The sequence below is a fragment of the Arvicola amphibius genome, chromosome 7 (assembly GCF_903992535.2).
Source record: "Arvicola amphibius chromosome 7, mArvAmp1.2, whole genome shotgun sequence".
NCBI lineage: Eukaryota > Metazoa > Chordata > Mammalia > Rodentia > Cricetidae > Arvicola > Arvicola amphibius.
The window spans coordinates 44,270,129-44,294,526 of record NC_052053.1 but is presented as its reverse complement, the minus strand read 5'-3'; the positions used below and the strand labels follow the sequence as shown (position 1 = coordinate 44,294,526).

The following is a 24,398-nucleotide window of genomic DNA, read 5'->3' as shown; positions in this document are numbered from 1 at the left end:
AGGAAAAACATAAGGTCACCATTTACAGAAGAAATATCAGAGTACAAGCCTGGGGGGGGTGCAAATGGAGAAGAGGGGACCTGAGGAACCCTTTTCTTACCGACGTGGGGAGGGGTAATGATCTTTCCTCTCTTTGGGAGTTTACTCTCCACAAACTCCTTGAAGATCCTCGCAGCATCTAGGTCTGCTTCCAGGGTGCGGCCTGCAGGGCACATGGGGTTCCCCTGAGTGCTAGACCCACACTGAGAAGAAGGGAGGAGCCTCGTTCCAGGCTGGAAGCAGGTAGTTCCTCCCAAGAACTACTTTCCCAAGGGTATCCAGGGTGGGATCTCCTCAACCCAGACCTAAGTGGGAGACTTCAGACACAATCGCCTGCCCCTTGCTGGGGACGCCAGCCACTAGGCTGAAGGAACAGCTGGGGGGACTGAAACCCCCAAGAGAGCTCCCTTGTAAGGCTCCATAGGACAGGCCTGCCACACTCCAAGTCCTGGTGAGCAAAGGACAGATGAGCAGGGGAGGACAGATGTAGGATTCTCTGCACAGCCACTCTTCCCAGGTTTAGGGATGCCCTGCCTCACACTGTCCCGGCCCCTCAAGGACATAGCCCTGAGCAGCTTAACTGAAGGAACATCAGGTGAGAAGACAAGGAAAGGTTTAGTGCTCAGACTGTCCTTCCTCAAAACTAGTCCCCAGCCACTCCTAGTGGAACCCCATCTTCCAGCCTGGGCCATAAAAGTCCATCCCCCACTTATTAAAGGCTTATCCTGCAGCAGAAGGGTCCCTGTACGTTCTGAGCTCCTCTGTGAGCCCTAGAGGGTCCTTGGTCCAGGCCTCTCCTATGGGGTACTGTATCTCAGATGTCCCTCCTGAAAGGACACATGCACATCACTTCAAAACTCAACCCAAAGCCAGGCGGTGGTGGCGCACACCTTTAATCCCAGCACTCGGGAGGCAGAGGCAGGCAGAGCTCTGTGAGTTCGAAGCCAGCCTGGGCTACGGAACGAGTTCCAGCACAGGCTCCAAAGCTACATAGAGAAACCCGGTCTCGAAAAAAAAAATTCAGCTCAAGGCACTTTCCCATTACAGCTTTACCAGAAAACCTGGTTTCTACGGAAGTTTGTGCCTCCAGTGATATCATGATGGCCAGAAAGAGGAAAGAACAAGAGAAATTCTGTCTACTAGGGTAGTGAGCAGTGACCTCAGGATACCAAGGAGAATTCAGGCAGCTCCACGAGCCTCTGCAGTTCTTATCTGTGAGCAAAAGGGCAGGGTGTAGCCTAAGACCTGCTGTAGCCTAAGACCCTGCACAGGGCACTTTGGGGGACTTTTAGGCCCAGAGCCTCAAATTGGTGGGTTCAGTGGGGCTAGCATGGGAGGAGAAGAGCAGGGTGAAAGAGAAGGGGGCAGCCCAGCGCCACCCTGTGGGAGAAAGGACCATGAGTGCAGGGCTAGAGAATGCTGGCGGAGGTGACATGTGTGGTAAGGACTGCAGGATGGACACCTTGCTCTCCGGGTTGAGAGTGTTGCCACGTGAAGGTCATGGCTCCACGGCTCCGCCTGGCACTGCTGACCTTGGAAAAGAGGCCTTTCCTTGGCAGGGGTGGAGGGCATCCTATACCCAGCAGGGTGTTGGGTTGGAATCCTATATCCATTCTCTGAATACTGCAATCCCTCCCACTGTGGCAAGTGCCCAGTGACAAGCGGGCTCCAATCACACCCCTGTTTAGAGCAGAAGCTTGCAAAGACTGACCAATAGGAGAAGGAAGTAACCAGGGACTAGCTGGATCAGCAGTAGACATGAATTCTGATACTAGGATTGGTTATATGAGAAATTAAGATTAAAAAAGGTCAAGTGCTTACAAATCCCCCTGCTGGAGAGTCCAGGAAGCTCATGAATGGCTCCCCAGGAGAAGAATGGAGCAAGAGAGGCAGGAAGACATAGACCTGGTCCATGCCTGTGCCCAGGAATCCATGCTCAAACACAGAAGGATCTGGAACGCACCCATGAGCATCATGATCTGGTAGTACTGATAGTTCATTTTGCCCCTGAAGTAGGCGATGGCGAAGTTCTTCCCCGGCAGGAAGTGGATATAGATGAGGTGCCTCCACCCTGTGGGCAACACAGCCATGTGACCAGCAGGTCTCCCTTTGAGCCTTTACTGAAATAAGAACTGGACCCTAGCTACTTACAGGTAAGGAACATGCCAAGGTCCTCTCCCTCATATAAGGGCAGCTTGAATGGAATGCAGCCAATGGGTTTCCTAGAATGCAGGTTCCAAGTGTGGCTTTCCCCAGGGCATCCATAGTTCTTCTCTACTTCCAGTCATGGGGCCAGAACCGTGAGGTCACCTCCTACTCCCTCCTGATGCATGAAACCTCCCACAAGCCAGAACTCTTCAGCTCTGTGGCAGAGGGCCCAGGAGATGCACGCTCAGGAGCCCAGAGCCTGGAGCCTACAGCTACCAAGGGATGCTGAGGACAGCAACAGAGGGTCCCTATGACAGGCACAGATGACTGGAGCCAGTCAGCAAAGCACCTAACAGAAGCACAAGCACCAGCAAGAACCCATGCAGCCCATGGTGGGCTCTCGGGAGCCATCCAACAGTGGCTATCCCATTCCAATGGGCAAAGCCTAGAACACAGCAAGTTGGCTTCATGAGCCTTCGGTTTCAGCATCATGTCAATGTGAGACTCATTCTCTTGGTTATGGAGGTCGTCTGTCAACTTGCTAAGATAATACAAAAGGATTCCATGTGGTTGTGTAGAGACTGGCTTTAGTCAGGGAGCATGTGGAAAGGGAGGGGTCAGACAACACCACAGCAGAGAGGGGAATCTGCAGCCAAGCTACTTACGTGAGGTTCATCCTGAACTCCAATTCACCAAGATGGTTTCTTCCAAATGAGAAAGGAGGCAGCGGATCACTCCACTTCCACGAAGGAATAGGCATGTTTCCCGCCCAGCTCCTTATGTGCCACTTTCCTAAAATCTGAAGAAGAGAGCTGTCCCTGAGAGGGTAGCAGTGACAGGAGCCAGGGAAAGGTCCTAGGCTGGAGCTAACATGGGAACAGAGGTAGTGCGGGCTGGAAGGGCCTGAGACACCTGGTGGTCAGGAGAACCAGCCCTTCTCCATCATCAATAGAGCCAGGCAGGCCTGGTGCTTCAGGGGAGTGGGGGGCTCCTTGGAGGGACCCTGACCAGACCCCACACAACTGCCCAGGGGATGCTGAGGAGAATGATCAGAAGGAGCAGGTCAACCTTTCCATTTGAGTGGATGAGATAGGAGGGCAGAACAGCGGCCAGCCCCAAAGTGCAGGGCCTGTCTTTTTCTCCTATGGTTGCCAGTTTCCTAAGGACTGAACTCATCGAGGCGATGGCCCTATCAACGCTGGCACAGAGGCCACGCCAGCCTCAGCACCAGCTCCCACCGTGTTTCTAGCTCATGGGACCCGCACACGTTTTGCATCCTTTGTGACCTGTGTCCAGAGCTTCAGGGACTGAGTGAGGCCTGGGGTGACTGGGTCCTGTTCCTTTGTGAGGGAACAGGAAGGATGCAAGCAGGAATTTGGAGAGGAAATGACAGAGAAGAGGACTGGGTACAGGAAACCAGGGAGTAAAGAGTGAGACAAACAGTTGACCAGCTCCTGACGCTGAGAGAACTTGACGTCATTGTGAGTCAGCCATGAGGTGAGGACAGAGGACCCTGTGGCTGGACCAGTTACTAGAGGGACCCAGGCAGACTGGATACTAGCCTGAGCCCTGAGACCTCTTCAGAGCCAAGTCAGCTTCACCTCCAGGGTGTGGATATGAAAGACCAGGGAGGCTGTAGCCAGGCTCGCCATCCCTCAGTCGCAGGGCCTGGAAGGGTGGTGGGTCACCTCCAAGGCGCAGTCTTCTCATAAAACGCTCCAACATTTTTACAGTCAAAACGCTTTGAAAAGTAGCCAGGCGTGGTGGCGCATGCCTTTAATCACAGCACTCGAGAGGCAGAGGCAGGCTGATTTTTTGAGTCCATGGCCAACCTGGTTTACAAAGCAAATTCCAGGACAGCCAGGACTGTTACATAATGAAATCTTGTCTCGAAAAACAAAACAACAACAAAATCTTGGAAAATCTCTGGCTTTATGCAGTTGACCAAGCATGAGCCTGTCCTTTGAAAATAGAAATTCTGAATTAAACCTATCTGGCAAAAAAGAAGAAGCTTTTCTCCAGCCCACAAATTGAGAGGAAAAAAGTATATCTGTGGATGTCTGTGTTGTTCACACTGGCCAGGATTGTCTGGATAAACCTCGGTAAGCCTTCCCTCAGCTTCTGGGTACTCTTCAAGTGGGACAGAGAAAGACGCTGGCTACTCTGCTTTCCCAAGCCCCCACTCCCCATGCTGCTGACAAACTCCACCAAACACAGGACATGGGGCTCTACTTCAGCAGACACTTGTGGCTCCCATTAGTAAACCTGAGACTCACCCAGGTCACAGTCTGACGTCAGAAGCCAGTTCCTACCCCCAGTCCTTCCCTCTCCCCCAGGGCCATCACCTGCTCAGCACGGGCAGGAGTCAGCGGAGGCATCATGGCTCCAACCACAGACAGCAGAGCCATCCCCGTGGTGAATGTCAGCAGCTGCATGGTCCTAGCTCAGATCTATGCTTCTAGCCTTGCTGGGGCTGCTGCTGCCACCACCACCACCACTGCTGCTGCTGCTGCTGCTGCTGCTGCTGCTGCTGCTGCTGCTGCTGCTGCTGCTGCTGCTGCTGCTGCTGCTGCTCCAGCTGATTATCATGCAGAGTGGTTTGCTCAGAAAGCAGAATTCTGCCCTCCCCCACCCACATCAAACTCATTGTCCACCCCACTGTGTCCAGGAGATTGCAGTTTTCTTTGGATGGATGTGAATGAAGGAACTAACTTGTGGGACTAACCTCGTGACTGCCTTTGGCACTTCTAAGGATCCTTGTCCACTGAGAATGTTCTCAGAGTGGGAAGTGCCTCACCTAGGAATCTGGAGCCAGGAGAATGCATAACACAAGGGCCTCTTGTGCTCTCGTTCTCCCCAGGAGCTAGGATCAGCTTTGGTGCTGAAGGACACCCCAGAGCTGTCTATGTCCAGACCTCAGCTCTCACCCTGAGTGAAGTCTCCATGCCTCCTGTGTCCTCCTGAGGCAGCACAGAAACAGGAGAATAAAGAGACTACAGAAAGAGAAAGGAGCCGCTCTGCAGGAACCTGGTCTGAGTGCACAGAGCTAGAGCCTCACAGACAAGGTTAAGAACCATGGTTACAGCCAAAATACACCCTCACCTCCTGTGGCTATGGCAAGCATTCCTTTGGCCTTTTTGATGGCTGTTTTGTGTCATCAGCATGTAAATCTGTAGGGTAACACTTAATGTCACCTATATACTCAGTCACTATGGAGTTATTTGTATAAACACAAATATCTATTGCCATGCACAAAACTCAAGTCCAAATGGTTCAAAGACCTCAACATAAAGCCAGCCATGCTGAACCTCATAGAAAAGAAAGTGGGAAGTACACTTGAACACATTGGCACAGGAGACCACTTCCTAAATATAACCCCAGCAGCACAGACATTGAGAGAGACAATTAATAAACGGGACCTCTTGAAACTGAAAAGGTTTTGTAAAGCAAAAGACATGGTCAATAAGACAAAACAACAGACTACAGGATGGAAAAAAAAACCACATCAGACAGAAGTCTGATCTCCAAAATATACAAAGAACTCAAGAAATTGGTCATCAAAAGAACAAATAATCCAATAAAAAAATGGAGTACAAACCTAAACAGAGAACTCTCAACAGGGAATCTAAAATGGCTGAAAAACACTTAAGGAAATGTTCAACATCCTTAGCCATCAGAGAAATGCGAATCAAAACAATTCTGAGATTCCATCTTACACCTGTAAGAATGGCTAAAATCAAAAACACTGATGACAATTTATGCTGGAGAGGTTGTGGGGTAAAGGAAACACTCCTGCATTGCTGGTGGGAGTGCAAGCTGGTACAACCCCTTTGGATGTCAGTGTGGCAATTTCTCAGAAAATTAGGAAACAGCCTTTCTCAAGACCCAGTAATAACACTTTTGGGTATATAACAAAAGGATATTCAATAGTACCACAAGGACATGTACTCATTTATGTTAATAACAGCATTGTCATAGCCAGAACCTGGAAACAACCTAAATGCCCCCCCACCAAAGAATGGATAAGAAAAATGTGGCACATTTACACAATGGAGTACTACACAGTAGAAAAAAATAATGACATCTGGAAATTTTCAAATTTCAAATGGATGGAGCTAGAAAACATCATTTTGAGTGAGGTAACCCAGACCCAGAAAGACAGTTATCATAAGTACTCACTCATAAGTGGTTTTTAAACATAAAGCAAAAAAAAACAGCCTACAAATCATAATCACAGAGAACCTAGACAACAATGAGGACACTAAGAGAGACATACTAGATCTAATCTGCATAGGAAGTAAGAAAAAGACAAGACCGCCTTAGTAAATTGGGGACTATGGGAGAGGGTTGAAGGGGAGGGGAGAGGCAGGGAGGGGAGCAGAGAAAAATGTATAGCTCAATAAAATAAAATAAAAAAGATGACCTTCCTAGGCCTTTGAAACTTGTTTGCAGCAAGAATGTGTCAAAGTTTGGAGCCTTGGGTCTGAAAAAGCTTTAAGTACTGGAAGCAAAGTTTAATGGGTGATTCTGACGGGCCCTTAGAGTACAAGAATTTGAGAGAAATTAGAGTAGACAGTAGAAGTCCCAACTCAGGAGGTTTCAGAGGGAAGCAGGGGCCGGTTGTGGTAGTGCATGCCAGTAGGATTTGCTGAAGGAGGCAGAGGCAGGAGGATCACGAATTCGAGGCCAACCTGGGCTACACATGTGAAGCCCACCAGTGGTGGCACACGCCTTTAATCCCAGCACTCGGGAGGCAGAGGCAGCAGATCCCTGTGAGTTCAAGGCCAGCCTGGGCTACAAGAGCTAGTTCCAGGACAGGCTACAGAGAAACCCTGTCTCAAAAACCAAAAAAAAAAAAAAAAAATAGAGGGAAGCAAGGACTCCACAAGGAACTGGATTCCTTTCCTGCAGAGTAGCAGAGCCAAGATTTCAACCTAGATCCTATGAAAGCCATAGGGACCACTAAAGGAGGCTGCATCCAGATGCTTCAAGAGGGACCCTGAGCATTGCAGACTGTGAGCCCAGAGAGGTTCCAGAACATGGAGAGGCCATGGCCCAGGACCACCCCCCTCACTTCCATCCCAGCCTAGGCAAAAAGGGCGTCAGGCCTGAGGGTGCAGTCCCTAGGGTACAGGATCCAGGACCCCAGCCACAGAGAGAACGCAGTGGACATAGAGGTTAACAAGGATCCCTGAAGCCAACTACAGACATAAGGCCCTGGTCCTGCTCAGTTCTGAGCCTTAGAGTAATCATCTGTTAAATGGCTATTTGTTGCCAAGCCAGCCTGAGGGATTGTGAGAATCCCTGAGAAATGGCTTGTGAGAGCCTTTGCTTGTGTAGCACAGATTGCATGTTTTATGGTAGCCTGAAAGTGGGAGGAAGGTAATCTAGAGCCAAGATATACCTTTCAAGGTCATGCCCTCTTAGTGACCCGGTTCCTCCAACAAAGCCCTACTCCGCAGCTGGGTGTCTCCCGATAGTCTCTCCAGATTTCGAATCCACTAATGGATTAAAACATTGATCGGGTGAGGGTCCTCATGATCTGATCCTCTTAGGAAACACCCTTGCGAACATACTCGGAGAAGTATTGTATATCTTCTAAATGTCTTCCCCCAGCCAAGCCGACAGTTAAGATTAACTATCACTGGGGGCTGGAGAGATGGCTCCATGGTTCCAAGCACTGACTGCTCTTGCAGAGGACCTGGGTTCTGGTCCCAGTATCCATAGAGCAATTCCTAACCACCTGTGACTCCAGTTCCAGGGGATCTGATGGCCTCTTCTGACCTCCATGGGCCCTGCACACACATGGTGCACATACATGCAGGCTAAACAGCCATACACATAAAATAAAAATAAATCTTTGAAAAAGTTAGCCGTTATGTACTTTAAGAGCCAATTTTTTGAATTAAGTCCCTCTCAACGCTTCATCTATATAAATCTATTTGTATAATAGATAGATGATATTTACCCACCAAGTACTTTGTGTCTCTATCTTGTGAAGTTCTTTGTCATGAAGAAATATGTCCTGAACAATATGTCTTATAACAAGGAAAGAGTTTCGTAACTCAAAAGTCTTCAGTAAATAAAAGCCTAAGCCAGCTGGCCAAAACAGCTTATTCTTCCCAAACACTTGAAGCGGGAGCAGGATGATTTGTCAAACACCTCAAGAAACCGAGAAGGAACCAGTTCTTCAGACTACAGTGTAGGGCAGGACTCTGCTCTGATGTGGAGGCTGGTCTGTCTTTAGCCTGGTACAGACTGGAACTGGCTCTGTGCAGACAACATTGGCTCCTGAGAGGCTCTCAGGGCTGTGTCTAGCTCAGGAACTGGAACTAGAAGTGCTTTCTGTGGCTCCTGGTAGCTCGGAGTCTCACGTGGGGTCTCTCTCTGGAGCTCTGAAGAGGTTCTGAATCTAAAGTTGGTGCTGGGTGATGGGAGAGCTTTCTTTGAAAGGAGTCTGTGATAAAGCTGGATTTGCAGGCAGAGGTGGCGGTCCAGACCTCTAGTTCTGTCTTTAGAGACCTCGTTGCGGTTGAGATTGATCCCTGACCCAGCACAGCTCCACAGCTGTAGCTGGCTAGGGAACTGGCTCTCAGTGCAGAGTTAACAGGCAGCCTTGAGCTATGGTCGGCCTGGGCAATGCTACTGTCTGAATCTGGAGTCAGTGTTGGGCTTGGTTCTGGACTGGCTGGCTGCACCTCTGTGGATGGGGCTCCAGCAGTTTCTCCTTCTGGTTCTGTCATCTGGAGACGGCAGCTCCAGACCAAGGCAGGAGCCTCTGCTGGCATGGGACCTAGCTCAACCACAAACACTAGAACAAACGATATGCTGGTCACCCGGATCTTTTTGGCCTTAGAGCAGGAGTGAAACAAGAAGCAACATCAGCTCTTGTTGTTCCTTCCAGACCTGAGTCAAAACAGTTCTCACTGATGAACCTGGTCAATGCTCAGCAGGTCAAGAGAGCTTCCTTCAGACCTCTGCTGCCCAGACGTACCTCCAAGGCCCCTTCCTAGGCCCACCATTGCAGTCATGTGACTAGGGAACATCTTCTAACTTCTGGTGTCTCAATTCCCCTCTGGACAGTGGAGATGGGCCCATACTCACACATACTGTGAAGATGCAAGGATTTGGACCATGCCTGACCGTACAGTCCTCTAATCCTAGCACTTGGAAGGTAGAGGTAGAAAGATTAGAAGTTCAAGTCATTTCAACCACATAGTAAGTTTAAAAGTAGTCTGGGTTATATGAGACATTGTATCAAAAACCAGGAAGGAGCCCGGTGTGGTGGTGCACTCCTTTAATCCCAGCACTTGGGAGGCAGAGGCAGGCGGATCTCTGTGAGTTTGAGGCCAGCCTGGTCTACAGAGTGAGTTCCAGGACACCCAAGACTGATTCACAGAGCAACCCTGTGGGGGTGTGGGGTGGAGTCAGGTGGTGGTGGTGCACGCTTTTAATCCCAGGGACAGAAGCAGGCGAATCTCAGTGAGGTCGAGGCCAGCCTGATCTACAACGCAAGTTCCAGGACAACCTAAAAAAAAAACCTGTCTTGGGGAGGAGTGGGTGACAGAAAGGAAAAGAAGGCGGGAGGGATAGAGAGAGGAGGGCAGACAGGCAAGAAGTAATGGAGGAAGGCAGGGAAAGGAAGAAAGGATTCAAGAATTTGGGGCCATCAGCAAGTGTGGCTGGCCTGGCCCATGGGTAGCAGAGCAGGGCTCACTGATGTGTCCCCAGGCCCACAATTCACACCCACCACCCAGGAGTCCTCATGAGTTTCCGGACTCATTAGATGTGTGCTGTGTACTTGTGCGGGACACCACACAGATCCGAGCAGTTAGCTGGTCTTCTGAGTGTATTCTGTGTCTTTGAGTACCATCCTGAAGTAGAGGACAGTCAACTTTCAAGAGGCTGTCCTGCACCTCAGATCCACACACAGTCCCCCAGGTGGGGCTAGTCAGAAGCATCTCGGACCGTGAACACCCTGTAGCTCCTTCCTGATTCATCTCCAAAGCTTCCTTGTAAAAGAGGAAGCAAAATGTCACCTCCTAGGCCCATGAATACCGGTAAATCAGATCTGGCCCTTCCTCTCTACGTGGAAGCTTTGGCATTACCAAGAACCTGGGAAGCAGGGAGCTTCCTGAGAAGGCGCAGGACTCTATGGGTGGTTTGAAAAAGTCCTGCGATCTTGGCAACATGCAAAATTAGTCGCTGAGATCCACTTGGCAAGGCAAGATCTAGATAGACTCGGGGCTGGGGCTACAAAGAACCCTGACGAGGAGCGTTTGGTCCACTAGATGGCGCTGCAGCCGGAGAACAGTGGAAGTCCCTCGCGGGCTGCCGTAGGCACTGCTATAAAAGACGCGGTGCGGTCTCGTTCAGCCTCTCGGCGGCCATGGCGGCGTGGAGGTTCTTGTCTTTGCTTCCGTGGTTGACCTGGGACGCCGCGGACGACCCTCCATAGCTCTCGGCCTGCTGGCGGGATGACTGCGTCTCGTACTGTCTATTGTAAAAATGTCGCGTACTTTTCCACCGAGGGCGGTCGTCCTAATGTGTGCAGCAGACTAACGCTGTGGTAAGAGGAAGAGCAGTTCATGATGTGCCCGAGGGCCGTGTGGACGCCTCACTCCCCACCCTGGACCCCCGGCCCAGGTAGGAAAGCCGAGGCTCGCGTCTGGGCTAGTACAATGCAGGGAGCTTCCTAGGCATACCTCTGTGATCATCCCTGAGTGGGGCTCGACCCCAGTCTCCCCTTCCTAGGCCTAAGGAACACGAGGGAGAGTGCCCGTCTGCAATTGTTGCTTGCCAGTGTAGGAAATGAAGAGGTCTTTATTGGAAGGATAGCTATTCAGAACCATTGTGAATAGACGAGATAACCCAGACCCGAGACAGTATCCAGTCTGGTTAGCGCAGTGCCACTGAGTTGGGGAGAAAGCAGGGAATGGTTACGTTTTTCTAATTGTTACTTTACTTACAGAAATCCTTAGCAAAGAGACCATTTTGGGCCCACTGGAACTGGAATAAAATAGAAGCCTGATGCGGTCCCCTGCTGTGATCTTGCCAAGAATGTGTGCTACGTGATAGCTTTCCTTCTCTAGGGAGTTTGTCTGCTGGAAATCAAGCTGTGAGGACATGCTGGGGTCTTGGGTAAGTTGACTCAAAGTAAGATTCAGGGTACTTGGTTCATCAAGGGCCTGCCCCTAGAGGCGTTGCAGATGTGGCTGCTGTGTCACATGTGCGTCAGTAGGTGGCAGAGAGGAGAGAGGCTATGTCTACGCTCAGTGTTCTGACCTGTGAACATCTGAATGATTAGTAGCCTTACACTCCCTGAAGCTAGAGCGGGACCCCCTTCCTAGTTGATGGACAGGTTTAGGTAATTCGATGGCCCTGCACAAACCAGTAGCGGGGGCCAGTCTGTAAAGATAAATTGGCTTGTTGGAAATCATGAAGTCAGTAACCTTCCAAAGGTCCTGGGAAGCCAGGGATTATGGCACATACTTCTGAATGCTCACCCAGCCTGGCTGGAGGACGAGAGACTGCCTCAATAAACTACAGTGGATGGAAACAGCAGTGGTATCAAAGCTACCCTTTGAGATGAGTGGAGTTACTGCCTCATGATGTGAGGCTCTTGGCCAACTGTCTTGATGGAAGGAAATGGCATTTCAAGCTGTATCTGCAGCACTGGTCGCTGCCTGATGCCAGAGGCAGGCTCCATTTTCTGTAGCCTGCACTTGCCAAGGCTTTTAAACCAGCAGGACTAGTACAGCTCAGTGGTGAGGTGCAGGCCTGTGTCTCCAACCCTGGCACCGCCAAGAGTGGTGTCTGGTAGTGGGTTCATGCAGCACAGGTCAAGGGGAATGAGTTGAGATATGGGGTATGGTAGCACAGCTAACGGTGGCGGTGATGACTGCCCTCTAGTGAGGTTCCACTGTGCACTAGTTACCTATGGTCGGCAAAATTACCCGTGAGGTCTTAGGATGTACCACCCTAGGCATAGACCACCCTTTTGCCCAGTCTCCCCATGGTGCCCTTCCCTGCTCATTGTATTAATCAGAAAAACTTATAAGCACATGCTGCAGCCCTTGTTTTGTGGGGTGAAGCTGGCAATGTGGAGGTGCATTAAAGTACAAAAAAGGACTGGGGGCTCTGGATTAGGAGGGAACTACGCTGATTGTTCTTCTTTGGTACAGGAAAGCTGCTAAGCTCTGCTTGTGTGAACTTCATGTTGAATGCCCAGCAGTGGCCCAGTTGAGGTAAGAGGCGGGCTGGACACACTGGAGCGTGCTCGGGTGGGATGCGTGCAGCTGCCCTGACGATGCTGTCCTACATCTGTCAGCACGACAGGCACAGCGCAGCTACTCAGCTGTGCCTGTGACATCGGGGCAAAGAGCAAGTGGCTATTTCTACGCTCAGTGTTCAGAAGCCAGTGAGCACTAAGAATGGTTTATAGCCTGACATTTTGCAGAGCCGTAGTAAGGTGGTACTGGGGTGTAGCTTTGCTGTTGGCCAGACACTGATATCAGAGACCTCAAGGGCTCCCCCAAAAGGTTTCATGGTCAGAATTTTAGCAAGACAGAACTCTAGAGTTGGGATTTGAAACTAGTTCGGGGGTAGGGCATTCAGGGCTCAGGAAATACAAGAAACTAGCCATCCTTTCTCATTTTTCAGATCCAGAGGCCAGGAAGAAGAAAGCCTACCTCTTGGTCTTGTGGCTGAGCAGGACAGGTGCAGATGAGATTATAGGCCTCAGTGTGGCCTCCGACCTCCCCAGGGACCTGCAGAGCCACCCACACAGGCATCAGGCAGCTCCACACTTCCGTCCTAACAGCCCACATCCTAAATTACCACATTTGTGTTGGCTTGAACTGTTGCTTCGACACTGGTGGAATTAGCTCTATGCAGTTGGCAGTAGAGGTTGTCGGGCCCTCTAAGACTCAGCATTCCCATCTAACCAACTGCACACTGCCCCACATTATGGGGGTGGCACAAATAAACTTCTTAATTTTTTAAGCTTGCAGTCTTTGCTATCAATCAGCATTCTCCCATCTTAGGGTAAACAGCACATTTGAGTTACCCTCGACTCCCCTAGAAAATGAAACCTGCCAGAGTGAATGATAAGGCTTGAGGTTTAAGGATTTGGGCTGACTTATAACAAAAGCCTTAATAGGAGCTAAATCTGCTGGTGTATAGACAAATTGGTGTCATGGGAGGGAAAGAAAGTGACTGCATACTGAGTGGAGCACAGAGATGCCATGTTCAGCCTGTTCGTTGTTCAGGTAGCTCAACTGTAGAAGTGCTGGTTAGAGAAAGGTGCCAGAAACCTAGAGTGGGGCTACCATTGTGTACCACCAGCATTTTGGGACAAAGGCTTGGCAATATTGCTCAGTGGTTGAGTGGGGTGCTGGTAGTAGGAATGCCAGTGCACAAAAGAGCCCAAATGCTCTCAGGCCTATAACACATCCCTGTCCTCCACTGTGCCTGGACAAGAGCTCTAGAATAGAGACTTGCCAGGAGCTGCTTCATATTTAGCAAGGGATACAAATGCCCAAGGTCACATAAAAGCCATTTATTTACATTCAGAGGAATGGCCCCATCTGCTGGGTTGCTGGAAAGAGGGGTAGGGGAGACTTCCCGAGTGGGTGCTCCACCCATGGCTGCAGCACTAGGAGTAGTTGGTGTTGGAGATCTCCCTCCAGAGCAAGGTCTTGAGGTGGCTAAGCACCAGTGAGTGGTGGGCTTCCACCTGACTGGCCAGTCCACTCAGTGTCGTGCAAGTGCGCAGCTGTTTGCCCAGTTCCTCACGGAGGTCTGCAGGAGCACCAGGCAGCAGGTAATCCCTCAGCAGTTCACATACCTTGGCCAGGTTGGGCTGGATGAGGTCACCCTTGCATTGCCTCATGAGCCTGTCACAAGGGGCCCTGCAGTCTCTCCCATAGATGCAGTCAGAACTCTGCTCACAGTGGCGGCCCTGAAGGAAGCGGCGCACTGTAGCCTCCGGTGCTACCTGCTGCAGGTCGGCCATCTTGAAGTCATAGGTAGCCGTGTATCCCACATTGGCCAGTGTGGTCTCACACATGTAGAAGGTACCATAGGAACCATGGAAGAGCTCCTCTACGAACTCCAGCAGCCCAATGGCGATCTTGGCACGCCAGGGCCATGCAGGTCCAAACCACTGCTGGAGAGCCCTATGCAGCACAGATGGCAGAAGGGGGCGCAAAGCAGGCAACAGCACTGCCCCATGCCAGGCATAGGGGGTGCCCTCAGTGAGGTAGAGGTCCCCGCAATAGCCCAGCAGCCGGGAAGCATGCTCCTTCTCCTGAAGGGACAGCAGCAGTAGGAACTCGTTGCGCTGCAGCAGGGCCCACACAGACTTGGCCTCCGCCAGGGACACCCTGCTATCCTTGTTGAAGTCCGCCATGAGAAGGATCTGGTCAACCAGCGCTGGCAGGGAGGGCAGGTCTCCTAGGTTCGCCTGGAAGGCAGAGAAGCATGCCCTGTGCCCACCACAGCTGGCAGAACTCTGACTGGGCCTGGCCTAGTCTCTAGACATTAGAATGTCATCAAGGCCTGCTGCCTATGCCACACATTCACTTCCTTCTCCCTTTTCCTGCCTCGGTCACTGAGGGATGAGTAGAGGCCACAGCACTGTACTGAGCCTTTGAGAACTAATCACTTAACCCTGGAACCCTGTTTACATCTCCCACCAGTCCCTACTGTTAGCACACTGGTGCTAACAGTTTCCTGAGCCCTCACCACACCTCAGACTCTGCCCGTCTATCCTCCCACAAGCCCTGGAAAGATGCTTACTTGCCTGCCTCCTACTCAGGTCTTTGTAGACACCCCGACTGTGGTGAAGGACTGAGTACCCCTAGTAGAGAAGACTAACCTTGAGGAAGCCAAGGATCATCTCCCGGAACTCCTTGATGGAGGTGCCCCGTGTGGGCTTGTCAAACAGCACCAGCTCCCGCCGCAGGACTGCATCTGGCCAGTCCTTGGAGTTCAGGGCCTCCTCAATGCCACATTTGATGGTCACCTCCTTGTCCTGCCAGAGCCCACTGTATACCTAGACAAAGCCACAGGTATGTTCCCTATAGAAGTCCAGTTTGCCACCAGCCACAGCCCACACCCAGCCTGCCAGCCATGCCCAGCTGCACACCTGCTGGCCTGGGACTGAAGACAGGCAGGTCCTCCACTCCACCTTCTGCAGCTCACAGAGGTCCTGGCAGACAGAGCCCGAGATGATGCCCTTGTGGTACTGGTCACACTGAGGAGACAGGCACCATGGTATGTGGCTTGGTGGTCACAGCCCTGCACCCCTCCAGGAACCCCCAGGAGAAAAGGAAAAAGCACCAGCAGCATGGGGATAGGCTTGTCTCCAGGAGCAACCCTTCTGTCCCCTCTCGCTGACTTGACTCCTGAGAGAAGGATACCACAAGTCTACTGCCAGGCCCTGCAACTGGAATACTCAGGTGGCCAGGGCCACAGGAAGGCCCCCATTGATAGGCTGGGTCCTCAGCAACAGAGCTATGGCCAGAAAGGCAGCCTGCACCAGGGTGAGATGAAAGCCACAAGTCCCATGAGAGGGTCCTGGTCACGGGCGATAACTAAGCCTCAGGAACTTTCAAGGCAGCTCAGGACACTCTTCTAAGCAGATGTCCACATTCCTCCACCATCCAGTGTTTCTCCATCTACTAAGACCGTTGTTCTGACAGCCTGCCCAGTAGGCTGAGGCAGGAGGAGCCAAATGATAGGGCCTCTCCTTGATGTCTACCTCTGGATCCAGCTGTACTCACAGCCACCAACCCCTAAGGTGCTCCCTGGGGGTCCTCAAATGCTCCAGTACTTCAGTTACTGGTCACTGTCAGGCTTATTTGACCATTCCTAAAGAAATGGCATCCTGGGCTGGAGAGATGGCTCAGAGGTTAAGAGCACTGATTGCTCTTCAGGAGGGCTTGGAGTTCAATTCCCAGAAACCACATGGTGGCTCACAACCATCTGTAATGAGATCTGGTGCCCTCTTCTGTCTTGAAGGTATACATGGAGGCTGAACACTGTGTACATAATAAATAAATAAATCTTTAAAAGAAAAAGAAAGGGGCTGGAGAGATGGCTCAGAGGTTAAGAGCATTGCCTGCTCTTCCAAAGGTCCTGAGTTCAATTCCCAGCAACCACGTGGTGGCTCACAACCATCTGTAATGGGGTCTGGTGCCCTCTGCTGGTCTGCAGGCATACACACAGACAGAATATTGTATACATAATAAATAAATAAATATTTAAAAAAAAGAAAAAGAAAAAGAAATGGCATCCTGGGGCCCCACAATTGCTGACCTTTCTTCCTGCCAGGCTTGCCCCAGGCCACCTCATCAGCTGGAGAGCATCTCCGCAGATTAAAAATTGGCACTACCCAGCCCCTAGTTTCAGGGTAAAGGGCCTCCTGGCTCTCACTTGGGCAAATCCTGAATACATATCACTGGTTGCCATGGAGCCTGGCACTGGTCAGAGCCAGGCTTAGAGGAAATGAGGGAAGGGAGGTTCCCAGCACCCCACCATCCAAGAAGCTGAGTCAATCTGAAGCGCTGACTCAGCCATGTGAGCCACAAAGGTAGAGTGGCCACATGAAACAGGCTCGTCAGCTAGAGATGGGACAGTAAGGCTGTGCTGGTCATCCCACCACCCTGGAGTCCTTCACGGCAGGACTCTGCTGATAACCCATCAACACCAGTCACAGGACTTCAAGAGGGAGTTGGGATGGCTCTGCAGGAGCCAGCAGGAGCTGTTCAGCATTCCAAGGTGGCAGAAGGAATGGCAGTTTGAGAGGAAATTCAACAGAAACCAAGGTAGGATCCAGCAAGATGGATCAGCAGGTAAAGAAGCTTGCTACCAAGTCTCACGGCCTGAGTTCAAACCCCAGAATCCAAGTAAAGGTGGAAAGAGAGAACCAACTCCCACAAATTGTCCTCTGACCTCCACACAGGCAGTGGCACATGTGTGTACACATATATACACATACACACATATATATAAATGAGTATTAGCCAGGCGGTGGTGGCACACGCCTTTAATCCCAGCATTCAGGAGGCAAGGGCAGGTGGATCTCTGTGAATTCAAGGCCAACCTGGTCTACAAGAGCTAGCTCCAGGACAGGCTCCAAAGCTACAGAGAAACTCTGTCTTGAAAAAAAAAATTAAAAAGAAACTAAGGTGGGCAGTATGTTCAGCCTTCGAAGGACTCTTGCTGCCCCTAGGTCTCCAAGCCTCAGTTTCTCCATCTAGAGTAGGCCAGGGTAGGGATTCACTGAGTAGCTCCCTCCATGCTGAGAGTCTGGCTAGCAGCTAAGATTGTATGACCAGAGGGTAGAGAAAGCTCTCCTCTGGAAAAGAGGCAATGTCCCCTATCTGGGGACATTATATCCCTGTCACCAGTCACAAGGAACGAAGAACTGAGATACCAGCTTCATGAGGCTCATGGGCACACTCACACAGGCAGTGGTATGCAAGCGTGCCCGCCCACACGTGCACCCACAGGGACATCCTCACTCAACAGCAGCAATGGCTCCCTGGAGAGAAAGGCATAGAAGACTCCACCCCATGGCCTGCTTTCAGGACTGGCCAGGGCAGCCCTCTCCAGGTTATTCCTGGAGTGCACCCCAAACACACGCAGCAGCTGTCATTTCTCCACTGCCTCCCCTGGACCCCCAGCCCTCTACTGGCCCACCTCCAAGCCCACCTCCCATCATAACTCTAAGGGCTTCACATGGGGCGGGCCCTGGGGCCCAGGCAGACTTACAATCACCACCTGGCAGATGTGCCCACGGCAGAGCTCCGAATAGGACGAGTAGTGCACATAGACCATCCAGCTGCCCACGAAGATGCCCAGCCAGACCAGCAAGACATACTTGACCCTGAGGCCTGGGAGCCGGCCCTGCTGAGGAAGGGATCAGGTGAGGAGGTGCCCATCTGTAGCCCTGCTCTGCCCATCACCAAGGGCAGGTTCCTTCTTTGGACCTTTCACAGCCTTCCAACCCAGCTAGTACCCACCACCTCCAGCAATGAGAAGCACCTATGTCAGCACCCCACCATTATCGGGCATATGCCAGGGTCTGCATCCAGGGGCTTTCCACCAGAGACAAGTAGACATTTCAAAATGAGGAAAAAATGAAGCCTAATGAAGATACTTTTTACAACCCGCTCCCCTAAAATGCCCTCATTTTGTAACATTCCTGCCTCCAAATAAGGTCAGCTGGGCCATTGGCCTGGGGCTAGTTCAGCCACCCTCATTTTTCCCACTGGTCCCCTTGAGTCAGGACCAGCAGGGAAAGGGGTAAGGAGGAGGGCAAGGGCCCAACAACCCAACTCTGTTACGCCCTGAGAGGCGATGAGAAGACACAGGTTCATGCACGTGCATTCCCAGTGGCAGGATCAACTACAGCAAGGATGGACAGCCGGTATCCATCCACAAGACAGAAATACCACTCAGCCTCAGCAGGATATAAGTCTGGTACCTGCCACCCCTAGGATAGATGTCACAGAAGGTCACTTCCTGGGGGACTCCAATCAAAGAGTCCCCAGAGTCTTCACTGCGGAAAGGCAAATGGGAGGTGAGTGTCAGGGGCAGGGCAGGCTGTGGGAACACAGGGTCGGGGAAGGAAGTGAGCTTTCTGTGGATGGGCCACACCAGGGGCTGCACAGCGGTTCTCAATGCACCATTCACCACCGTTCAAAGGAGAGGTAGGCAGGATAGGATAGTTCATGCTGTGGGGGTTCTTGGTTTGGAGGTTTTGCTGGGTTGGGGGATGGGGAGTTGTTGGTTTGGTTTGGTTTTTGTTTTTTTCTGAGACAGGGTTTCTCTGTGTAACAGCTCTGGCTGTCCTGGAACTTGCTCTGTAGACCAGGCTGGCCTCAAACTCATAGAGATTCACCTGCCTCTGCCTCCTGAGTGCTAACATTAAAGGCATGCACGATCACTGCCAGATGTATTTTGCCACAATGTATTTTTTTTTAAACATGAAGACTGAGAAACAACAGGGGACACTGTTGCTATAAGACAAGACAGAAAGACTTCAAGCTACTCCAAGAGCAAAGGGCCAGGCCAGAGCCAGCCACTATGTGTTTCTTTTTAAAAAACTGTGTGTGTGATGGACACAGTAGTCCTAGCGGTACTGTTACAGAAGAAACCAGTCCTGTTCCCAGCACCCACTCACAACCACCTCTAACTGGAGTTCCATGGCATCTAGCACCTCCTCTGACCTGCTCTGGCACCAGGCACACACGCAAGTGCATATATACACTCAGGCAAAACGTTCATACACATAAACTAATTCTTAAAAAAAAAATGTTTCAAGACAAAAACCAGGGTGGGGGAGGAGGCAGGCAGTCCTGGTCACAACCCAAAACAAGGATGGGCCTATGACCCTCGCTTCTGCAGAGGCTCCAGGTCTTAGTCATCCTCACCCCTCGGCCCTCTCTGCCCAGCGGACAGGTGAGAGCACTGGAGGGTGAGGAGGGATCTGGTCTAGGTGCTGAAGACACTGGCCTCCGCTGAGTACTCCAAACAGGATCCAAAGTTGACAGTCAGAGACAGCCGGGTGCCACCTCCCTACCAGTGCCCACCTTGGAAAATGGCATCTCTGGGGGAAGGGACTGGACTTCCAGACAGCCTGTGCCACATAGGGCCAAATGTCCCAATCTGAGGCTAAAGACAAGGGATCAGCCCCAGAGCTGATCAGCGGGGAGAGTGAGAGAACCAGACTGATTGATATCAAGGGCTTCCTGTGGCCTCCTAACCACCGGCTGCCAGAGAGTCTACGGAGGGAACTAGCCGACATCCCACTTTTGGATCTGGGAGTCATGCTGAACTCCAGTCTACATTCTGCCCTAGTTCCCTCCGCGCTAGCGCAGAAAGGAACCTCCTTCACAAGAACAACGCCCAGCTCTTCCTAAGGTTCTTCCCGTAGATGGTCCCTCTTCTGGGGCATGGCTCTGTGGACCTCTCCTCCTGGGGCCCGCCTGGCCCTGGCAATCAGCTGCTTCCTTCAGACTTGTCCAAAATGCAAACATGAAGACTGAGAAACAACAGGGGACACGGTTGCTGTGAGACAAGACCGCAAGACTTCAAGCTACACCAAGAGCAAAGGGCCAGGACCGGAGTCAGCAGCTGACCTAGGCTGGACCAAGTGACATAGAGCTAAACCTGCCAGCCAGGGCCCACTCCAGACAGGCCCCTCCCAGGACACCGGGCCTTGGTGCAGGGGGCTCCACTGAACCCCTTTGGCTATCATTACCTGGTTTAGTTCTGATGGTCTACCTAGGCTTTGGCAGACCCATCCCTTTCCCAGAATCCCTGAGCCATTGAATATCCCTACCCTAGGGCAGGTCCCACCACAGTGGCTACTGGAAGCTCATGTAGTCTTCTGCCGCTCGGTGGTGAAGAGATTGGCAAGCCCTGGGCCCATATTTTGCAGGGATAAATAGTCCAGCACCAGAGAAGTCACTTGAGAAGTCATTACAGGGATGGTAGCTGCACAGTGACCTCTCTGCCCAGGAAGCCCAGGCCATGTGCCAGGCACCCCGGTGTTTCATGGGCTCAGAGCAGGTGAGGCTCAGTCATTACTGTCCCTGAACCAGCCCCACTGGGAACTGGCCAAAACCCCTCTCCTGCCATTCCTAGGCCCACCCACTGCTGAGTCAGGCCTGTCCTGAGCTAGGGATAGGGACCATCTCCTGGCACAAGGAAGTTGCCCAAACTCCTCAGTTCATATCCAGCCAGGGGCTAAGCATGGACCACGGCACACGCTAAAGCTCCTGGCAGAGGAGAGCAGGCAAGGGCATCGGGGCCTGGAAGAGCCCTGCATCCAGTAGATTTCAGTCTTCATTCTTTAAAATCTAAGGCAGGCCAGGCCCAGGGCCAAATGCGCAGCCCACAGGGCAGCATCCTCCAGCATCCTCAGGACCTGCCCTGCAGAGAGACCAGAAAGATCTGAGCAGGGCTGGCTAGAGCTGGCTCCTTCCTGCAGGTTCTGAGAACCCTGGCAACCAGAGGCTGGAGTCCAGAGGCCTGACCCCATCATCCCAAAGAACGAGCAGAGGAGCCTCTTCTGCAGACAGGAGCTGGCCCTCAATGGCCCAAGGTCACCACAGTACCAGGTTTCAGCTTGCTCATGGGATGGCCATGGGCAGGGTATGCCCCAAGTTTGCTAACCCAGATAAACAAACCTAATTTTGAAGTAGCGAAAGAAAAGAAGGACTTGGGTGGGCAACGCGCCCATCGACCCTCGCCATCCCACGCCCCAGCCCCTCCCCGTGTGGCCGCACATGGCCTGCCACCGCTTACCTGCAGGCCCTTGGAGAAGGGACAGAGGAGCACCAGGTGCACCAGGCGCCGCAGCCGCCGCATGATGGGCGCCGTCCGGGGCTGCGGAACCCCGCGGCTGGCTCGGCCTCAGCCCAGGCCTGGCCAGGCCCACACTGGCCGCAGCTCGCAAGCCATACGGGCGGCGCGCCTTCGGCCCGCGTTAAAGGCGAGGCGCGTGCCTTTCTGACGGCCGACCGGGACGCACGCGCGGGGAGACGGCGGAGAGGAAGGGCGTGCACGCGCCGGGAGACAGACGAGTGGGTGCGTGCACGCGCGCGGAGACAAATGGGAAGAGCCTGCGCGCGCAGGAGGTGCTGGCGCGCGACCCCAAGTCCAGGCTCGCCCTCCCTCTGAGGACCTCGCCCCTGCCGGCTCCGCGACCCGATAAGGCGACCTGGACTGAGCGTGGAGCGCAGGGGCAGGGCTGGCGCCGAAGACCTGCGGGGCCCCGGCCTGCGCTTGCGCGTTTCCTACACCTACCTTTTCAAGGGTAAAAGACAGGGCTCTGCCCCCACCCCTTCCGTGTTTGCCCGTGTGATCAGTAGTGAGGCCACCACCGCTGTCTGGCACCGAGCGTCAGCAGCCTTGTCTGCACCCGGGCGTGGGGAAGGACCCACAACCCCCGCGGTCAACAACTGCTCCTGCGAGTCCTGATTTCTGCCCACCAACAAACAAGCCCCTCTCATGTAACTCCCATTTAGGGTGATTAGGAAGGCTGACCCCTGGGTAAGGGGCTTGTTGAACTTAACAAAGACCAGAATATCTGCTACATCCCCCCCCCCCGCCCCAGGCGCACGAGCTGCCCTGAATACTCACCCACACCTTTGGTAGGGGTTCTATGGCGTTCTCGTTTGCACTCTAGGGAATACGGAAGCTGAACGACTTCCCCTGTACTTCAGGGCTGCCCATATACATGCTTTGCAAAATGGTGTTAGAAGACAGTTTTAGTTTAAGGATGCTAATTACTTCGCAATTACTGGACCAAGCCAATTTTCTTTTCATAAAGTGGAGCAAGTGTCCCATGAGCCCTGCAGAAGAGGCTGGATTTATAGGCAAGAAAGGCCGAAGAGAGCTGGAGCCAAGAGCAGGTCACAAAACAATAGGAAAATAACATCAGATCTGTATCCCAGAACCCAAGAAGCAGAAACAGAGGGATCAATGTAAGTTCAAGACCAGTCTGGTCTATGTTTCAACTTCCAGGCTAGCCAGAACTACAAAGGGAGACCCTGCCTCAATGAAGGGAATGAGGAAAGGAAGGAGAGAGAGAAAGAAGTGAAACAGAGGTATTATTTCATTACTGCACCAATTACACTCTCCCTGTTTGGGAAGTTTGCCTATTATGTCTCTAATCTTAATTTCTCAGGTCAAATAAACAGTATAATTTAAGTTTGGTAGCAGGGAGGCTGAAGAAATGGTTCAGCAGCTAAAATCACTTACTGTGAAATCATAAGATTGAAGTTCCAAATCCCAGGACCCAGGTAGCAAGTCAGGCATCCTGTTCACACCTGTAACCCCAGCTTGATGGGAGCAGGTCCAGGATAGTTGCTGGGACTTGCTGGCTTCCAGTCTAGCTGGGAAAACCCAGCCCTAGGTTCAAGGGGAGGCCCTGCCTCAAAGGAAAAGATGGAGCCTAATAGAAGAAAGTGCCCAACACCCCCTTCTGTCCTCCATGTGCACACAAAGATGCATGACACACACACACACACCCGCATAAATGTATAAATCTTTTTTTTTTTTTGTAAAACATTAAGCTTGGTGACACGAACTTGTGTCATGGGATTAACTCTTTTTATTTCTCAGTCTGGTCATCTGGGGTACAATGGCCATCTGTAATGTCTGTGATAAGCATGTACACATACGTGTTCATGTGTGCATGCATATATGTGTGTGTGGAAGCCAAAGGTCTGTGTTATGTGCTTCCCCCCTCCATCTTATTTTTTTTTAAATATTTATTTATTTATTTATTTATTATGTATACAACATTCTGTCTGTGTGTATGCCTGCAGGCCAGAAGAGGGCACCAGACCCATTATAGATGGTTGTGAGCCACCATGTGGTTGCTGGGGATTGAACTCAGGACCTTTGGTTTGGAAGAGCAGGCAATGCTCTTAACCTCTGAGCCATCTCTCCAGCCCTCCATCTTATTTTTATAAGGTTTTTTGTTTCGTTTTTATTTCATGCATCTGAGAGTCTTGCCTACACTTATGTGTACCACATGTGTGCCTGGTGGCCTCGGGCTCAGAAGAAGGCGTTGGATCTCCTGGAATGGAGTTATGGATGGATGTGAATTGCCACATGAATACTGAGAATTAAAACTGGGCTCTCTACAAGAACAAGTGCTCTTAACCACTGAGTCATTTCCCCAGGCTCTGGCCCCATCCCACTCTTGAGGGAAGATTACTTTCCAGTTTCTCAAGGTACCAGTCCTTGAGTAAACTCTACCTCCTGCCCACCACCTCTTGGCTCCTGAGAATTGGCGTTTAAGTGATGATCAGATAGAATTGGATGCAATATCAAGTGTGCCTTTTATGTTGTTGTTGTTGTTGTTGTTGTTGTTGTTGTTGTTGTTGTTGTGAGACAGGATCTTATGTAGCTCGAGCTGGCCTTAAACTCTCTATGTAGCCAAGGATGAATTTGAACTCCTGAACATCTTGCCTCTGCCACCCAGTTGCTGGGATTCCAAACCTGTCTATGACACTGGACCACAAGTGTGCCTGTCTGGCAGAAAGTTCAGAGAACAGGGCAGTCGTCATGACTCTCCTCCGAGATGGATGCAGGCTAGAATCTTCCCGGTAAGCCACCCCTCATGGTGCTACACAGATTATTAGAAATGGGTTAATCAAGATGTGAGAATTAGACAATAAGAG

The 24,398-nt window shown here is 51.7% G+C and overlaps 1 protein-coding gene, 1 long non-coding RNA gene and 2 other non-coding genes across 4 annotated transcripts; 3 read left to right on the top strand and 1 right to left on the bottom strand.

Annotated features, from left to right (window-relative positions):
- The first annotated feature begins 10,585 nt into the window (after positions 1-10,585).
- On the top strand, positions 10,586-13,191 carry LOC119819337. The gene is made up of 4 exons (XR_005286254.2): positions 10,586-10,833; positions 11,159-11,328; positions 12,372-12,434; positions 12,850-13,191. It is a non-coding gene; the product is annotated as an uncharacterized LOC119819337 (long non-coding RNA).
- LOC119820135 lies at positions 11,375-11,506 on the top strand. The gene has a single exon (XR_005286403.1). It is a non-coding gene; the product is annotated as a small nucleolar RNA SNORA17 (small nucleolar RNA).
- LOC119820130 lies at positions 12,499-12,641 on the top strand. Its single transcript, XR_005286399.1, has one exon. It is a non-coding gene; the product is annotated as a small nucleolar RNA SNORA43 (small nucleolar RNA).
- Positions 13,192-13,732: 541 nt separating the features above from the next.
- Positions 13,733-21,912, bottom strand: Dipk1b (divergent protein kinase domain 1B). The gene is made up of 5 exons (XM_038337329.1): positions 21,511-21,912; positions 17,968-18,102; positions 15,338-15,445; positions 15,068-15,244; positions 13,733-14,653 (listed from the first exon to the last, which is right to left on the bottom strand). The coding sequence occupies exons 1-5, from the start codon at positions 21,571-21,573 to the stop codon at positions 13,844-13,846; spliced, it is 1,293 nt and encodes a 430-aa protein (XP_038193257.1). The 5' UTR covers positions 21,574-21,912; the 3' UTR covers positions 13,733-13,843.
- Positions 21,913-24,398: the final 2,486 nt, after the last annotated feature.

Excerpts from the sequence above, each read along its gene's own strand:
- Dipk1b (XM_038337329.1), bottom strand. The coding sequence starts at position 21,573 with ATGCGGCGGCTGCGGCGCCTGGTGCACCTGGTGCTCCTCTGTCCCTTC. Across the intron at positions 18,103-21,510 it reads CCTTCTCCAAGGGCCTGCAG|GGCCGGCTCCCAGGCCTCAG; the intron begins GTAAGCGGTGGC and ends CTTCCTCAGCAG. Across the intron at positions 15,245-15,337 it reads CTTCAGTCCCAGGCCAGCAG|GTATACAGTGGGCTCTGGCA; the intron begins GTGTGCAGCTGG and ends GGCTTTGTCTAG.